At 47.5% G+C, this 19,698-nt stretch overlaps 1 protein-coding gene across 1 annotated transcript in view; it reads right to left on the bottom strand.

Moving 5' to 3' along the window:
* PAPPA2 (pappalysin 2) overlaps positions 1–19,698 on the bottom strand; it is a 167,144-nt gene that overhangs the window by 22,427 nt on the left and 125,019 nt on the right. The window contains exon 20 of the mRNA XM_065409588.1: positions 15,773–15,844. Coding sequence (XP_065265660.1) covers positions 15,773–15,844 — 72 coding nt within the window. The remainder of the gene's footprint in view (positions 1–15,772; positions 15,845–19,698) is intronic.

The raw sequence follows: 19,698 nt of genomic DNA on the forward strand, positions 1-19,698 counted from the left end.
CTGAGCCACACAGTGAGGGCCCAGAAGGTAACAGAGCTGAATGCTGGCCAAAGCCCCTGGGCACTTCTCTCCATTGAGGCCAGGGAGGCCTCCATGACCCTTAGACATCTCAGGACCCTGCAATTTGTAAAGCCATTGCACTACATTGCTAAGCTGACTGCAGTGAGTGAGAAACTTCAGACAAATGAGCTACACATTCTTCCTCCTATTTACTCTGGGCTCTTCACAGGTCTGTGTGAGCATATTCTATAGCAGCTCCCCATATCTCTGTCCCCACCCTGCTTCACTCCACAATCACCCACTGAGAAAACGGGGTATTTTTGTTTGAGACCTAACACTCCATGTACAAATATCAGTTCTGGTTTCTGTTGGCTCTGGTACCATTGGCTTAACAATGTGCTTTGCCCATGATCCATGCAGGGAACGGCTCACCCAGTAACGAACATCAGGGCTCTCTAGAAAGTTTCTTGACACCAGTGGGCCGTCTGCTCCTTCTATCCCCACAGTTACATTTTCTCAATGGCTAGATGGAAAAGCCCAGTTCAGACCCAGTCTGTAAAGAATGTGCTTGATACAGTTTCACAGATTTTAAGGCTAGAAGGTACTATTACAATTGCCTAACCTGGTTTCCCACACAGATGACCCACTGTCCAACTGTCTGGGTTCTTGTTCCACCGAAGACTATCATGGAATTAGGACATTACATGGAAGATGCGTGGAACTGATGCACAACTGGAGAATGACGGATGGACACAGTGTGAATGCGGAGACCTCCAAACCATTGAACACATTGTGAAGGAACACCCCATCTTTTCATTTCCAGGAGGTATAGCAAAGGTAGACTCGGCTTCTCCTGAAGCCCTAATTGGATTTCAAACCTTTCTATTAGCTTGTAAATGTTGCTATTTCTATATGAAAGAAGACGGGGAAGACCTCCCAGGCAACACAGCTCATTCTCCGCATTGCTGCTTGACCCTGAGGGTATGTCTGCATTGCAATGTAAGCCCAGGGTTCAAACTCAGATGCAATACTAGTCCCCCTTCCATTGATACATAAATTGTGCTAACCCAGGCTCGGAACTAGTGTCCCGGGACCTCACAAAGGTGGAGGGTCCGCACCTGAGTCAAGCCTGGACCCAAGATTCAAGCCCTATTGAATTGCAGTATGGACACAGCCCCACTGAGCTCATGCTCTTGGAGTCCACCAAAAGTATCCCACAATTCCATGGGCCGACTTTCTTTGTCCTCTGCACAGTCAAATTGGTAGACAGTCAAGTTTTCCAACACTGAACCACAAACAGAGCTAGAGCAGCCACGTTTTAGGAGGGCGTTAGGAAGTCTAGGATATGGGTGGTTGGACTTGGGCCCATTGTAGATACTGGAGCCCCAGGTTGGGTTTAACAATTCCTAACCCACGGTTACAAAGGAGTGTAGAAGCTCAAGCCCTAGGTTAACCAGCCCAGGGTCTGCTAACTCAAGTTCTACTAACCCTGGGCTTACACTGCAGCATAGTCATACCCTCAATGACCTTGGAAGACAGCAATGCAGAATGATAAAGGGGGCAACTTGAATCAGTATTCAGGGATTTGGCACTGGCACCTGCATCAGCATTCCTGGGGTTTTGCACTGTTGTGTGGAACATCACCACGGCTCTGATCCAAAGCACACTGACATCAATGGAACAACTCCCATTGGATGAGGACTGTTAATCCCAGTAGGTCGAGCAATAGTATCACAGGATCTTCCCAACCTTGCATTTTAACTGCTGCAGGGAGGCCAGGTTAGTGAGTGCACCTCGGGATCAGTGCCACCAGGTTTGCACAGAAAGAGGGGAGTTCAATCCAGAAAACTTTTAATTAAAATGTAAACAAATAAAGGATACTCTCTGAACTCTAAAACCCCCCAACTCAAACCCATTTTGTCTGAGGAGGGGAGCACATGATCCTCATCTCTATGGGCCAGATCCTGAAATCACTACTCATTCACTCGGGGTATGTCTACACTGCACAATAAGACCAAACTCTAACTCAGGTTAGAGCCCAAGCCCCCCTCCCATCCACACACAAATCAGTCTGACCCAGGTCAGCAAGCACTCAGGACTCAGGTCCTAGGAACCTGCTGGGGGGTGGCTTAGAGTCCGAGTCCCAGTGAGACTCGGGTCCAAACCCTGTAATTCTGCAGTGTGGACGCAAGTCAAGCAGGCAGATCTGAGTCAGATGGTCTGTGCAATGCAGTATGGACGTGTTAGCATGGCTGTGAGACCTGGGTCCAGCAATTGTAAACCCAGGTTTACAACACAGTGTCGATGCTCAAACACAGCTTGGGAACACTGAGTCCACAAGCTTGGGTCCCACAAACCTGAGCTTAGCATGCAGTATAGACATACTCTCAGAGTAAAGCCCTGCGGCCCTCGCTAAATTACGCCAGGACTTAACCCTAGCACCAGTGCCATGACACTGTAGTTAGCTCTGATGGAGGGGCAGGTCTAATATGGAGATGCAGGGTCAGCCTCATGACACCAGCTCTCAGACACCCTGGGGGAAAGAGGTGATGCAAGATAACTGACAATGCCGACAATAGCAAACTGAGGGCTGGGCAAACATCGGGCACCCTTGGGCAAGTATGCCCACGAGGCTGCTTGCTTGATGCTGGTGCCATGGGGCGAGGAGGAGATGGATGAGACGTCAGGAGGTTCTACGGAGCTACAGGGATGTTTGGGAAGTGGAATTGCACAGCAGTGATGGGCCCCAGCTGCAAACATCTGGACCCTGACCTGAAGCCGACCTTGGCCAGAATCTGGGGATGGCATCTGGATCCTGGATTTGGCTCAGACGTGCCTCCATTGCAAAGGTCAGCATATTTCACATGTGGGGCTACTGAGTTAGGGTTGATATCTGCAAATCTACTGGGATGTTAAAAAAAATGCATCTTGACATTTCTTCTGCCTTGCTCCTCTGAAGTGCCGCGCCAGCCTGGCAGCAGAGAACTCTCAGGGACTGAATGCTGGCTCTGCCAGGACACGCAGCACAGCAAGAGCAGAATGGATGGGAGCACAACTCCAGGATGCTGGTGGGGTTTGCTGTGCCAATTCAATAGGGCACGCAGTGCTGAGGTGGGGGCCCCTCCATATCTTATTGGCATGGCGGCAGCAACCAATCTCAATGTCTTAGTTACGAGAAACAGTCCAGGACGTAAAAATATGACCAAATCCATATTTGGTACTTGGTGGTTCTGCTGGATGCCAGTGCAAGTGGCATCAATTAACTGCAGGTCAATGGTTCCAACATCCACTTGGGGGAGGGGAATACCGAAGATCCAGCACAATTTCTGATGTGAATTGGTGCAATGTGCAGACAAAAGGGCAAACCCGGGCCCCATCCTGCCTTTCTGGTGCTCCTGCTCTTCTTGGGAGCTCTGGGGTGAGGACAACACAGGCTCAGGCCTCCGCTTGGTTTGTTTCTTAGAATGACAGTACTGGAGTCTGTAGTTAAGCACAGTCTGATGATGGGTGAGTCCTTCATGGTGTTTATAGGATCTTCTGTGTCTCTGGGTGAGTACATGGATTGTCTGGGGGCACCAGGGTGTGCATCCTTGGACTAGTCCTGCATTTGCAGTGAACCCTCCCTGTTTTCCCCAGAGCAGCCCCAGTGGGAAGAAGAGACAAAACCAGAATTGGCAAGAGGTGCTAAACAAGAAGATGCCACACACGGCCCGACTAGCACTCCTCTGCTCTCAAAGACAAGTCCCCAGTGCCTTCTGCTCGTGTACTGGTTCTGCGTGTGTAAGGAAACACCAGGGCTTTGTACTCCAGCAGCACCCAGCCTGAAATGCTGCCCTCAGCAGCCTGCCTCTTGCTGTGGGTTAGATCTCCTGCCAAGCCATTCCCGCTAAGTATGCTACAGGATAGAATGGGTTATGGAAAACAAGCCCTAAAAACCACCAGGGCCTCCTGACCCACTTGTATCTGATTTCTGCCAAGTTCTTGTACAGATCTTACACAAAAAGAAAAACAATGTACAAGGCTGGAGGAGCTGAAGATATTCATGTCGGAATAGCAGTTGGCTGTGGCTAGGGAGGTTAGTTACTATCAGAAGGGTCATTGATTTTCCATCTATTTGTCATTAGATGAGAGATAGTGATCAGCCAATAGAAAGAGAGAGAGAGAACAGGCAAACAAAAGACAGAGGGAAGGTGACAGATGTTGAGGAAGAGAGACAAGATGGGGAACAATGGGTAGCCAGTGATGTTGGGGTCTGAGGATCCCGACTGCCTGTGTAGAAAGTGCCCAATGCTGATTATCTAAAGGAGGTCATACAATATGTACAGTATCACTGGGGGTGGGGTGGGGGGTGTATATCAGGCAAAGAACAGAATGGGAGTCAGTTACTGGAATACTGTGTTCCTGGCTCTGCCTCCAGCTTGCAGTATGCAGTGGTTCTCAACCAGGGGTACGCATATCCTTGCGGGGTATGCAGAGGTCTTCCAGGGGGTACATCAACTCATCTAGAGCTTTGCCTAGTTTTACAACAGGCTACAGAAAAAGAACTACTGAAGTCAGTACAAACTAAAATTTCATACAGACAAAATGAGAAAGTAAGCAAGTTTTCAGTAACAGTGCTGTGACACTTTGGTATTTTTATATCTGATTTTGTAAGCAAGTAGTTTTTAAGGGGGGGTGAAACTTGGGGGTAGGCAAGACAAATCAGACTCCTGAAAGGGGTACAGTCATCTGGAAAGGTTGAAAGCCACTGAGTTAGGGCAAGTCATTTCACCTCCTTGTCTTTCATCTTCCCTATTTGCAGAGTCCCCTTGGTTTTGGATGACCAATAGGAATGTCTGATTTACCTTCTTTCCACCACTAACATGTCCCCTCTCTAAGCTAAACTGTTCTTAGCTTTTAAATCTTTCAACAGCAGGCATTTTATCCATGTCCCTAGACTGGAGTCAGGAGAGCTGGGTCTATTTCCTGCTCTGCCTCTGACCTACTCTGTGACCACGGGCAAGTCCCTTCACCTCACTTTCCCTTTCTGTCCTTCGTCTGTCTGGGAACCAGTCATGCCTTTGGCAGCCCAAGTGCTGCGTAAGGGGCAATGAGCAGTTACACTGCCTCAGAAGTGGAGTAACAAGCTACTTCCTGGATTCCCCCCCCTGCTCCGGAGGATACTCCCTGCAATATATGTCCACCAGGGCCTGGCACATCTGCATTGCCTGGCGCAATGAGGGGCAGAACCAAGGCTCTTGTGCTGGAGGTAGCTGGTGCAATGGGGTGCCTTCTGCCTCCTTATTCCCTCTGCAGGAATGTGTTAGGCTGCGATCCAGCCCTTAATCTGTCAGCAGCAGTAAAGTTTTCCAGCAGCAGTTTTCCAAATAGGAAATGAGGGCCATTAGACCCCAATCACTGGCAGGTTTAACCCTCCCAGCTCTCTTGTCTAGCGGCTATCCCTGAGCCCGTTTTACAGTCAGGTCTGCACTGTCTAAAGCGGCCAGCGATTGGGGGTGCCTCAGATTCTAGGTGCCCAACTTGCCATGTTTGGGGCTGGTTCTCCAGAGTGCTGAGCACCCCCCACCTCCATCTGAAGTCAATGGGCACAGCAGGCATCAAGCCCTGGGGAATTCCAGTGGGGCACCCAGGAAATTGTGACACCCAAATCACTTAATTGGACCTCAGGCAGTGAAGTGACTTCACTTAACTGATGCCACAGCAGGCAGGGAGAGGGTAAGTGCCAGAGCCTGGCTTAGAACCCAGGACTCTCTTGCTTTCAGGCTTGAGCTTCCTCCGCAGCCTGTGCTGCCATCCATGCGCTTGAGCTGCTGCTCCTCCTTGTGACTAGAGGCCAGGTTGGCTGCTCTGGCACCATCAGCGCCATGGGGAACCACAACAAACTCCTGGTCTTTAAGAGACACAGCAGTGGCATTCCGTCAGCCCAGCTGATGGGTCTCTGTTGGAGTGGGCTGCTTTGCACGTTCCAGGCTATCTTCTCAAGAAAAAGGGCTAGAACTTTACTAAAAAAAACCAGCACTGAGATTTGCCTTGGCATTTCCAGGTTCCTAACACTGGGGAGGGGGAGAACACGGTATTCATGGTGCCGAAAGTGCAGCTCTGTGAATAGCAGTATGGGAGCAGGTGGAAAATGCTCCTGGAGAAGAGAGGAAAGGTACTTGCCTTGGACCATGCCAGATGGTGACTGTGTTTTGGAAATGGGTGGGGATTATTTTTCCCCTCTCCTGCCCTCTCCCCCATTACTCACCACTTCAACCACCCTCTCTGGAGGTCCTCAACACCAGAGACCAACCAAGTGGCTAAAGAGAATCGGAGACGACTCTCTTCAGAGCCCATTATCACCATTCCTTAGCCAACTGGATGTTGCACTTACGAGTGATATGAGGAGCTTCTTCCCCATAAACCTGACCTGGGAGAAAGAGCAAGATCACTTGATGTCCCTGTGAAAGGCCATATTCATTGCTAACCAGCCCAGCCGTCCCCATGCAGAGGGCAGTGTGATAATTTCACCGCACACACCAGTCCTCTAGAGGCCACCATCCTCCTCCTTTATAACACTAGTTCCACAAGCACCTTTCCGGTACGTCGCCCCTTTCATTACAAAGGACTTTCAGAGCCTTGCCGAATTTAGAGAGGAATCAGTTCTCCCACCGCTGAAGTGCAGTCACTTCTGAGGCGGAACAAGGCATCTGTCTAACAGTGCACAGCAACATCACAAAACAGCTTATGACAGGAAGGGAAGGAGAACACTATTTAGCAAGACAACATTTTGCCACTCAAACTACTATTTGGCCAGGACACTCATTTTAACATCCATGCTCTCAAAGCTGCCATGTGGTCTTTAATGACCAGCATGTTGGTCTTACATCTCCTACAAAAGATGGCACGCACTGCAGCACAGCCTTTCTATATACCATATTGGAGCCCGGCTTCAATACTGAGTCAGAGGGGAATGAACTACCTAATGAAACATCAGCGCCACTTTCTGCAACACCAAGGAGATCCCTCATCCAAGAGCAGACAAAGGCCCAACCCTAGTTATGCTTAGGAATTCAGGGGAGATCATAGCCCAGTGCAGTAGGCAGAATAAACAGAGCTATGAGTTAAGGATCTGCCTACACAACAGATTTCTAGCAAGTTTGTAATCAGGTTGTATCACGGTTGATTCCACACACAAAACATATTTACCCATGGTTTCTAGGACCTACCTACCCTACAAACACAACTGAGCCAGGGGTCTTGGTTATAACTCCTTTCTAAGCTGTAGTGTGGATGGGACTTTAATCATGTTCTGCAGCCAGGCTAAATCCTGGGTATGTCCTGTGTGATTGTCTTGTGTTTTGACCCTGCCTAGGAGCAGGGCTCTAACATGACTGTCAGACTGTAACCAGCTTTCAGTACATGTACAGACATGACCACATTTGTGTGTAACCAGCTTAGTTCGCCTTTCCTTCCAAGTTTCCATGTAGGAGGGCATCTCAAAGTGCATTACCCTCTATGAAAAGCATTCTCAATCCTCTGCTCCTAGCACTAGCGGCTGAGGCAGTATGGGATAGCTGTCCACAGTGCATTCATGCAAATGGGCCTGTACAATGAGGTAGAAGCAGACAGGACAATGTAACTGACACATACAGTGTAATTTATTCCGTCTGTCAGGGTGGTTAAGCACTGGAATAAATTGCCTAGGGAGGTTGTGGAATCTCCATCATTGGAGTTTTTTAAGAGCAGGTTAGACAAACACCTGTCAGGAATGGTCTAGATAATACTTAGTCCTGCCATGAGTGCAGGGGACTGCACTAGATGACCTCTTGAGGTCCCTTCCAGTCCTATGATTCTATACTTGTGCCAGGAAAAGCATTGCAGGGTAGCCCTGACAAATCATGTTATGAACTAGGATGATGTCAGATGAGCATATCAAAGACTGGTTGCATACAATATTGTTCTATTTGCAGTGTGGAAGGAACCTTACAGGAGTGGAAAGATTTGAACATAGATGCTTCCACTTTCCAACCAAGGGCCCATGGTCCTGACCCCAACACATCAAACACTAGGGGTCCCTAGAAAAACAGCAAGGCCAAGAGGAGGTAATTCTTCCTCTTCAAATAACAGCCCCTTGAGATTTCTTAACCATATTTATCTACCCCTTTAACTATATAGCTCCCTGGAGAGGGGGATTTTGACGTCTGAACCCTCCCTGTCCCTCATGAACCCTCCGAAAACCAAGTCAAACAGGATTCAAAAAAAGAGGATGTTTTTTTTCTTCCAGAAGTTCTTGACAAAAGAGCAAGCGAGGAATTGTTTGAACACAGCAGGGGGAGGGAATGCGCTATTGGTGCCAGAAAGAACTTATCATCTTGAGTCGGGTATGATAGGCTTCCAGTCAGAGAAGTGACTGTCCAAACAGCAACCTGCCCCCCATTGGTTTATTCTCTGTTTGCATTGTCTCTGCATCTTACAACATCACCAGGAATGGGGAACTTGGCGCTGGGACGGTTGGCAGTTTTAGTGCTGCCACATGTGGTAGAACAGAACCCAGCTTGTCAAACTTCAGCTTTTTCAATCAGCTGTGACTTGAAGACAAGGGCATCCCAGTCCTGCAAGGGGTGGGACCACCTCTGACGCTCGTTGACTCCACTGGGAGTTGGGGGCACCCATCCTATTGCACAATTGAGCCCCTGCCATATTTACACAGTTGTATGCAGTGTAGTTGTAGCCATGACAGTTCCAGGCTATTAGCGAGACAAGGTGGGTGAGGTAATATCTGTTATTGGACCAATTTGTTTTGGGGAGAGAGATAAGCTTTCCACAGACCTGGAGTGATTTTGTTGTCACCATCACAGCACAGGAACACATGAACTCTGTGCTACAGTGGCTCTGACTTGGCACCAAAGACTACCTCAGGCTTCCCTCCCCTCCCCATCGCCCCCCAGATGCTGCAAGAAGCCAATGCTTCCCAGGTTCCTATATGGCGAGCAGGAGTCACAGGCTGGCCACCTAAGGCCTGGGTCTGGAATATGTATATAAAACAAGCTGGAGAGAGAGAAGGGAGAGGGCATAAAAGCAGGGCCAGGATTAGAGAGAATTTGTGGAATGCAGCCACAGATGGATTGAATTAGGGATTGAAATATTGCTAGGATCTACTACTAACCTCAGAGAAACTACACTCGTGTGTGTACATGCCTAGGTACAGATCACATATTCACGCACACACAATGCTGCTGTTATTACACAAACACACTCAATTCCCCCTCCCTCCCTCCAGTGCCCCTTTGCCAAGTATCTATTGCAGCTTCCCGGGAGCAAAGTCCTGATTTCAGAGGTGGATCAATAGCTTCATCTCAACAGCCTGACAGCTAACTTAAAACATGGACTAAAGGCGATGCCATGTCTCCCTTTGCTATGCTATGAAGGCTGGTGATCCAATTACTCATCACAGGCCATCACCCGGCATGAGAACTGAGCTGAGGGCATGGAGTTAAGGAGCCCCCCCAAAACGCAGCATCCAAGGCTTGTGGGATCCAAGGGTAGAGACTTAAAGCTATTACAAGACTAAGTCAAATAAAGGCTGTCCAATTTCCTCTTTTTCCTAGAAAGAGTACAGCAAGAGGTGTCGGCTGAAATGCAGCAACACAGAGCTCCTGCTGGCCACCCACACAGAAGGAGTGAGTCATCACATGCCAGAACAGATTTGACTACAGAACCACCTTTGTTAAGAGCTGATTTACAACCAGGAACATAGAAATTGCTACACTGGGTCAGACCAATGGCCCATCAAATCTGCAATCCTGTCTCCAAGAGTGGCCAGGACCAGATGATTCCAAGTGAGGCGCAAAATCCTCCCGATACAACCGATTGTGCCATCTGATGTCATAGAAGGGAAGTGGCTTCCTGACTCCTGCTGGGGATAATGTGTTTCCTAGAAGCTTCAGGATCAATAGTCCTTATAACTAGGGCCCTACCAAATTCACAGTCCATTTTGGTCATTTTCATGGTCATAGGATTTTAAAAATAGTAAATTTCATGATTTCAGCTACTGAAATCTGAAATTCCAAGGGGTTGTAATTGTAGGAGTCCTGATCCAAAAAGGAGTTGTGGGGGGGGGTTGCAAGATTATTGTAGGGGGGGTTGCGGTACTGCTACCCTTACTTCTGTGCTGCTGCTGGTGGCGGCGCTGCCTTCAGAGCTCGGCAGCTGGACAGCAGCAGCTGCTGGCCAGGAGCCCAGCTCTGAAAGCAGAGCTGCCACCAGTGGCAGCGAAGAAGCAAGGATGGCATGGTATGGTATTGCCACCTTTGCTTCTGCGCTGCTGCCTGCAGAGCTGGGCCCTCAATCAGCAGCTGCCGCTCTCTGGCCACCCAGCTCTGAAGGCAGCAGTGCAGAAGTAAGGGTGGCAATAGCATACCATGCCATCCTTATTTTTGCGCTGCTGCTGGAAGGGCGCCGCCACTCTCCGTTTGAGAGCATGTCTCTCTCTGTTTGAGAGTATGTCTGCACTGCAATCGGAGGTGTGATTGCAGCATGTGTAGGCACACCCATGCTACCTTTAATCTAGCTAGTGCGGCTAAAAATAGCAGAGAAGATGCAGCATCATTGACCCTGGTGCGGGCTAGGAATGCAAATATGTATCCAGGATTCTGGGTGGTCTTGAACAACCCCTACAGACCTCTGAGCCACCACATCTTCACTGCTATTTTTTAGCCACACCAGCTAGATTAAAGCTAGTGGGTCTATGCCTAAACTTTCTGCAATCACCCCCCCACCCCGCGTGTGCAGTGTGGACCTTGCCCTGAGATTGTGAGTATCCCCTTGTTCTTGTGTTATGGGAGAGGGTGAACGGGAGCACTCGGCTGGTTTTCACTATATGAGGTAACGACAAGGCAAAGAACACTTGGTGAATGAAAAGCTCCCAAATAAAGTTATTAGTGATTAGCCCGTTACTCCAGTTTTCAATAAAACAACACCTAGAAACATTCCAAACACTTGGTTTGAGAACTGCCTGTAATTTCAGGGTGGAAAAATATCAATGATTTTTTTTTAAAAATCAGATTTTTTTATTTAAATCATTTTTTTTGATTAAATGCTTTTTGAGGAAAAAACCTATCTAAAGATAGTTTTAATTAAGATACATTATAGCTCAAAGATATCTCATTATGGAACAGGGATGATAAATTCTAATTCTATAGTATGAGACAATATATTCATGTAATGATTAAGAAAAGTTTTGTAAATGAGTTCCAATAGTTCATGGATTAGGGATCCAATCTTATGGAGTTCCAGGGGCTTCTGTATAGATTATTTAGGTTAATCTTTCTATCTACCCAATGGGACTCAGTGCTCAGTCTAGAAGATACCATCAGAGATGCTTAGTTTTGCAGTTCTCAAACTGTGGATTTGTGTTTCCAGAGATAACATACTTGTTAACAGCAAAAATGTTTTTAAATAAATAATATATAGAGGTGAGAAATAACAGACCTCAACCCTATTGTCCCTCTACAAATTTGTGCACATAGAGTCAATCCCTTACCTCTCTCTAAAAGTGCAAAGTTTCAAAAAGTTCAATGAATAGAAGATTGTTGGGGATGGAATAGATCTGGACAAGGCTGACATAGTTGATTTAATTTTTGCTTTTTTTTTAATATTTAATTTAACTATTTTAGTTAAAAACAATTTTAACAGAAACAAACCTGATTTTAAAAAACTTGAATGTTTAATTAAATTCAAAAATTCATATGCTTGTTTTGTTAAAATATTATGTTTGCTGTTGAAGAAAAAAATCCAGAATACATAACGTTGTTGTTTTAGTTAAATAAAACAATTTAAATGTCTGTCTGGTGATGTTCTCCTCCTAATACAGCCTGGCAAGAAAATCCTCCAAATATTAATGATTAACCTGTTGAATTGGAGATAGTTCACCTCCCAGTGACTTTGTAAATATCTGCTTCAATTACCTTTGGTAAATGAAATAACCAAACAATCATTTATTTTCTGATATAGCTGTAAAACTAATCTGAAAAGTTTTCAAAATAAATCACTTTAAAAATGTATAGTGTGTACCTTCTAAAAATGAAACCTACATCTATCTCTGAGTTGTGAAGAATATGTATTAAGGTTATAACAAGCAACAAGAATGCACTTTTATGTAGAAATCCATGATTAAATTGAGTCTTCCTGACTAGTAATTTAAATCAATTTGATTTAAATCAAATCCACCCTGTGTAATGTGATGCCAATTTGTGTCCTTGTTACAGCCTGTGTCATGAGGATCGGAAGTCTGATGTCCCCTTCAATTATAAGGAGCTACATTCTGCCCTCAGATCTACACACACAACTTTCAGTGTCTTCAAGAGGAGCTATGTGGAGGTATCTGTAGGCCGAGTCCACCCAGCATTCCTCAGAGACGATTTCAGCTCTCAGTTGCAAGTGTGACTCCCATGGATTTCCATAGAAGTTGCACTCATGTAACCAAGAACAGAATTTGCACCTTAACATTCATGCAGTGCTTTATATTTTCAAAACACTTTACAAACATTAATTCATTATCCCTACACTCACCCTGTTGGTCAGGGGAAATTATTACCCACATTTTACTGGCTCACCGAGGCACAGAAATGGTAAGTTAATTGCTCATGGCCATACCATGAGTCAATGGCAGACCCAGGAAAGGAACCGGGGAATTCCTGCCTCTCAGTCTTACATATGAACTTCTAGAGCACTGCATCAGATTATCGGAACAATCGGTTCATTATTAGTCATATGCTAGGTGGACACAGGGAGAAAACCTAATAACCAGCTGTTACATCTATAGAACATTGTATTGAGGACCATCAGTAGATCATATCATTCCCTATGGCGCTGCACAGGAGAATCGTTAGGTATTTCAGGTGCCATTTGCATCCTTCTTAGGACCGTGTTGGTAACTGGGTTGGAAGTTGATATCTTCGCACCACTCTGAAGCCATCTGCTGATGGCCCATCTGTCATGTTGCTCTTAGTTCTCATGCAGCTAGCCCTTCCTGTCTGCCTGCAATGGTGACGTGCAGACAGGTGCCGCGAGGGCAAGGAATGCAAGCCGTAGGTGGGTTCTCATGCCCAAAATAGTGTGCTCACATCTGGTATTGGGAGTTCAAAACCAGTGCTCAATTTGTTTTTGCAAACCACCCCACTCCTGCTAAATGGAACCAAGACATGTTTGCTTCACTGCATTGTTTGGATTGGGTGGTGTTTTGAGAGCCACATGGGGCGACAGCTCATGGTGAATTAACAGTGAGATGGGTAGTAAAATAGTTGCCTAAACCACTCCCACAATGCAGTGTGAATAAGAGACCATGCAGCCAGAGGGACCGCGGCAGAGAGCTGTAGGTGGCAGCCAATTCTCAACCACGAGCAGCAGCACAGGTCAACCGAGCAATCACTGAAGGTGGGGGAAGAAGCAGCCTGCTCATTCTTCCCTTATCAGGAGGAGCCGATGGTCCCTCCTGGGCTACTCCCTGCCCTTGGCCTAGGAGGTGTGGGGCTGAGTCTTAGCCAGCGAAGAGGTTAATGTGGTGGCCTAGGAAACAATGCCACAAAGCGCCCAAATGCCTCATCCAGTGGCTTCCTTCTGCAGCACTGGGCTTTCTGATCTCTCTTCCCAACTCACACTGTCCTCTGGGTGTTTATTTCCCCGGCACACTCTGCATGCCCACCTCCATCCCCCTCACTGCCATCTGTTTTTCTACTGATGGCACAGGATGAGCTGTTCCGCTGGCCTTTGAGCTGCAGAGCCCACTCCACACTAAATTGCTTTCCTGATGAGCGCTCCGAACACTCTCTATCCCTCTCTCGCTCTTTGCATTACGTCCCTCACCACGCTCTGGATGGGGAATTTGGCAAGAGCCAGAGAGAGTGTCAGATGGACAGCAAGATTAATGGGTGGAGAAGGAAGACGGGGAGAGACGGGGCAGTTGGACTGCTCCAGTGCCAGATGCATGATGGAGACAAGGTAAATTATTCCAATGTCATCAGAAAGTGATTTGATATTTCCAGCTGGAGGCTTGGAAGCTAGAGCTCCCTAGAATTACTCCGGCTAGGGCTGGGACAGGTTGGATCCTGCCCTCAGCCAGCACTCCTATACCCCACCTGCTAGTCACTCCTGTTGGAAGAGACTGCAACTGTAGTCAGCAAGAGTTCCTGCACAGCCAGTGATTCCCTCATAATCAGAGGTCCTGGGGTGGCTAGGTGCTCTCTCATACTCAATGCTCCTGCTGGCAGAGGCTGGGACTGCAGTAGCTTCTAGCTGCCCCTCAGCCAGCACTCCTGCACCATTCTCTACAAGGCTCTTGCTCAAAACAAGAGGTGAGGTGCAGAGCCCTGAAGCATGAGGCTCAATGGCTCTTCCATACCATTTTCGTTGTCTTTAGTTATGATAATCTGGATAATCTTGATATCCGTATAACTACCCAATTCTTTATTGACACTTACGTTGCTTCACTGGACTCAGGGGAGGAATCACTCTCTTTGATTTAAAACCCTGCTTTGTGAAATGTGCCAGATTGGCAGCCCTGGAGACTCAAGTCTCCTATTTATCCATGGAATAGGGCAGAGCCATGCAAGTGGCTTTTACACAGCCCTGCCACAGGCCTTGTTCCTGACCTGGAAGGGGAAGCAGGTATTTTACAAGTATTCAGGCCTTTACTTCTTTGCTGAAACTGTCAACAGCAGCAACTGGTTAGGGGCTCCCTGGGAGATGGGCTGAAACCAGCAAACTCATTTCACCAAACAGCCCTGAGACGGTAATGCCATCCACTTGCTACTTACCTGGACTGGCCCTGGAGGGTGACCTGACCGTCTCTGTGTGCTTAAGTTCCTCCTCAAAACTCGTCCGTTGGAATAAATACAGTACATGGAGACACTACACAGTCAAGAGAAGCACATGGAGCACCATACAACATGATCAAACGGTGTAAAGTTGCTCCCAAATGCAAGCTGCCTCCAATGAGACAACATGTCTTGTGCTCATGGGTCTGTGTCATTCTCATGCCCAGCAGCACTCCACCAACTGGTGACCGATTAAGCCATTCAGCCCCCCCCCTCTGGAACTTGCGGGTCAAACACGTTAGGCACACATACTTGCTCATCACTCGTTTATTTCACCCTTTTGCATTCATTCATTAGCTCTGTGCTGTGGCCTGTAGAATTAAATTCCTGTCCAGCTTGTCTTATGGATACAGGAGATAAAGGACAGCATAAAAGAGCTGACAAGAGCCTTCTCCCAGAACCTGAACTTCCAAGAAGTGTGAATAAATTCATCCCTACACCCCCAAGCTTTGGGAAAGTTCCGATCTGCCTCCTAACTCTGTGGTGTGGACCTCATCTCTAACTGTTGTTCATTTCACACTTCCTGTTGCTAGCCTGGGTCCAGAGTGACAGAAATCACATGAGAAAGCCTCTGTTCATAAGATTTCAAGACCAAACTTCTAAACTCACATCATCTGGAGATTTCAGATCAGTCAGGCTGGGCACTTATTCCAACCTTTTGGGCTTTGCCCACCAGGGGAGACACCCTAGCAGGAGAGAAGGTGCTTTGAAAATCCAAACTTGTCATTGTCACGTTACTCAACTGGTGCACAGGCTTTTCCTTTGCTTATGAAGAACACACACCCTGGCCTCTTTGCTAAGCCAGAAAACCCTGCCATAGACCATTCAAACTCTTGCCAAGGCAAACTAGCCCCACCCCTATGATGGACTGAGTCTGAAACCCCAGCCCGAAGTGCTGTTCATGCCAGGGGCCTTACCTCACATGACTGGATGCAGTGAATGACTGTAGGGTCTGGGTGCCATCGCAGCCGGCCAGTGCACACAATGTTCTATGGAGAAAAAGGAGAAAACCGCTGTCAGGTGACTCAGGAAAGGCAAAGGTGCCCTAGGAGCCTATTAGAATTATTATACCATCACATCTCTCTGCATCACCAGGATTCCACTCTCTCACCACCCCTCAGATCCTGTCATAGCCAAACTCCTGCCAGCTGAGGAGGTCCAGATGGGGACCTTCCTTCCATGCCTAACGAGTACGAGTGCTGTTGAGTTTGAAGAGAGCAGGGACTGAGAACTTGGCATCTCTGAAGATGATGATTAAAGAATAAAAAGGAATTAAACTCTCCAGAGCGACAGAGAGGTGGTGGAGGCCAGGGACATGGCGGCTCAATGCACTGGCTTGTCACACTCGGGTCAGCTCCTCTAGAGATGCTCAACTGGTTCACCAGTTAGATGGTCACAGATAAGAAGGTCTGGCCTCAGCACTAGTGGATAATCAGCTAAACATGAGCTTCCAGTATGACTCTGTTGCCAACAGAGCTACTGCAATCCTGGGATGTATAAACAGGGGATTCTCAAGTAGGAAGAGAGAGGCAGAAGCTGAGCAATCCCATGGCTGTGAATTGAAATGTCTGGCTGGGCGATCGAGAAGCCCATGGCTTAGCTGAGCTATCAGCCCAGCTGTGCGTGAGGATGTTCCACCTAGCTGGGCAGTCCTATTGGCTGGGTTTCCCTCTGCTTGACATAAACATATCTTTGAATAGCAGATGGCAGCCCAAGGGCACGTAAATAATCATTGCACTGAGCATGCTCTCAGCTCTGTCCCGCAGCGTTTACCCTTACAGCGAGGGCCTTCCAATCACCCCTACTGTTCTCAGCTTTCCCAGGGGCTAAAAGAGCAGCCCCTCTGTTTAACCCCTCCCCCCACCCCCAACCTCCATAGTTTTTCTCAGTCTCTCACCCATCGCCCAACTTTGTTCTCACTGTGCCCCCTCCTCAATTCCAACCTCTTCAGTCATAAGGGAGAGTCTATCCCTAGGCCACCACCCTCCACTCAGGGTCTCCGAATTCCAGCCAGGACAGTGGCACAGAGTGCTGGCTGAGGGAGCCGAGCCTGTTCAGTTCCTTTTACCTAACAGCCACATGGAACGCTTCAGCAGCATACAGACATTAAGTAACTGATCCTCCCAACAGCCCTGTCAGATGAAGGCAGTATTACCCCTCCCCCCATGGTCTAGAGGAGGATATTAGGGCAGAGAGATGGAGTGACCTGCCCAAGGCATGAAGCCAGTCAGTGGCGGAGTCAGAACTGGAGCGTGACCCTATGTCACTCTAAGTAAGTAGGCTCATTGAGGACCCCCACCCTTTTCTTCTCTGCTGGAATGGCAGCTCTTGCTGCAGAGGTCCCTGACCAACGGCCAGCACTGTGAGAAGAAACATGCTCCGAGGGAAGAAAGAAATGTCTATCAGCAGGGAGGGAGGAAGGAAGGAGCAGAGGCGAAGGAAGCGAATAAAACATGTTTCAGTGACAGGTCCTGGCAAAGGGAAGACATTTTCTTAAAATAACCCCTTCCCCTGCTCTCCTCCATCCCCCATTCACGAGAGGCGATGGTGCTGGCGGAAGGAAAGCCAAAAGCCGGCGTCCTGCAGAGCTGAGCGATATGATCCTTCATACCCGAGGCCTCCTTCCAAGACCCAGCTAACGATCCCACATGCCACAGCCCTCCCCCAGCCCCCGACTGGGCCCTTCCCAGGCCGGTGATTTTGCAGCCAGTCTGATTCAAACTGGCGCACAGGAGTATCCACAGGCATGAAGTTCTGGTAACCCTGAGCCTCCTACAGGCTCCCAGGAGGGGAGAAAGGTGGCTGGAAGAGAACGTTGGCTCCCAATAATATTACTTGCTTCTCTTCCACCCCCTCTGACGCGTTTCATTTTTATTTTAAGAAATATTACCCCTGGCGGAGCTGCTTTTGGATGTTATAATCCCAAGTATTTGAGCCTTTCTGTTGGAAAGCACATGAGGGGAAGGAAAGAGAGAGGGCAGTCGGGGGAGGTGAAGGCTCCACACTTCACCACCATCAGGCATTGGAAACAATCTGCAATGAGTCCCCAGAGCTGTCAACAGGTGAGAGCGCCCTGAGACGCCTGGCGGAAGTTTAGCCTGAGCTGCTAGTAAGTCTGCCAGACGCGAGTGTTCCTTTGGCTTTGTGTGTGACTGCAGCTCCTGTATCTATGTTGTTTTGTGTATTTGTTAAAGACAGTGGCCCATGGGAAGAGACTTTCCAAAAGCACCTAAGGGATTTAGAAGCACAAGTCCTACTGAAGAATCAGTGGGATTCATGCTCCTAAATCTCCTCCTGGATTTCTGCAGCACCTTCCATCCCCCAAGAGTCCAAAGCAGTGGATGGACACTTTCTAGTCTGTGTCTTTGTACTGCATATTATATTACACACAGAAACCATTACAAGAATATTATTAAAGTTGCAGGCTCAAGCACTCGCTAGTTAGGAAATGCCTGAATTAAGGTTGCCTGTGCTATCCTGATTTGGCTCCCTTGTGCATATGTTGTATGACAAAGTATTCAATGACATGCCTCACTCAGTGCGCAGGATGGACAGCGCTCACTGAAGGAGCAGCTAGCCAATATTTGGTTTTCTCCTCTTTGTCAAAGGGTGGCCCCAGGCCTTATTTACTGCACGCTACTCAAACGCTGCTCTGAAGACAGAATTATTAACTTCCCCATGGGCTTTTCTCCTGGTACTCATCATTGTAGCTCAAGTGGCAGAGGTCTTTGTGGTGGATCTAAAGATTCCTGATGATGACCCATGTGGTGTCAATGTGATTCCACTTGATGGAGTTTCTGTTTTTCCAGTTTGCACATCAGGAGATACTGGGATGAGGCACCAAGAGGAAGAGAAAGACTAGACTGATAGCTGTAGTAGGTTACTGTCCTCTTTGTGAACCAGCCACTAAACTCTAGAGGGACACACTTTGGCAGCGGGTTTCACAGCTATTTGATGAGAGCAGGGGAATGCTGAGGCTCTGGATTCTTGGCTTCCAGTCCAGGTTCTAGAGTGGGCCTGTTCCCCTCAAGACTGACCCCTTCTGTCAGTGTACCCTCTAGCCTGTCCCTGTACCAGTCCTGTCTCTCCTCCTCCACCCCAGAAGCTCTTCGCCGCAGTCAGTCCCAGTCATCTCACCAGCTCCCCGCCCAGCCAGTCCCAGGTCCTCATCTGATCTCAGTCTTACCCTGCACCCCTCAGTCTCACACTCCCACACTCCCCTATGCTCCCCTGTTCCAGTTCCCCGGTTGCCCTGGATTTAAAGGGTGTGTATACGCCAAAATGTAATCAAGTTAATTGCAACCATAAGTATGTGCATTCAGCCACCCTAAATTAATAAAATAGAACACCACATAGAGGGTTAATTTAAAAAACAGGCTTTCAAAAGCAAGGTCATATCTAGCTGGCAGTTTCTGCTAATCAAAATAAAAACAAACAAACAAGTAAACAACTAAGTCTAAAAACATTAATAATGAAAAAAACATAAGTCTAGATGCTTCTAATATTAACAGTTTATTAAAATTTAAAAAATAATAATACAGTAGGGGTCATTATAACCTATGTGTTTTATAAAAATTAATGATAAAAAATTAGCTAATAAAGTATACTTTGGAGCAGTCCTCTGAAGCCACCTTGAGAAACGTTTTTCCTGACACCCTTTCTCTACGGTGGGTGAGCAATTGACCACTGCGAACCTGCTGTTAATTACCCAATACCGTTCCAGATGTTAGGTAAATATCTGGAATGTTCTAGACCTATTGCTTATGTTTGTGTGTGCTTAAATCTAATGAACTGCAGTTTTAGATAGAGCACGCTTACCTGTATTACTCCTTGGTCAGACAGA

Source organism: Emys orbicularis, chromosome 8, assembly GCF_028017835.1.
Source record: "Emys orbicularis isolate rEmyOrb1 chromosome 8, rEmyOrb1.hap1, whole genome shotgun sequence".
NCBI lineage: Eukaryota > Metazoa > Chordata > Testudines > Emydidae > Emys > Emys orbicularis.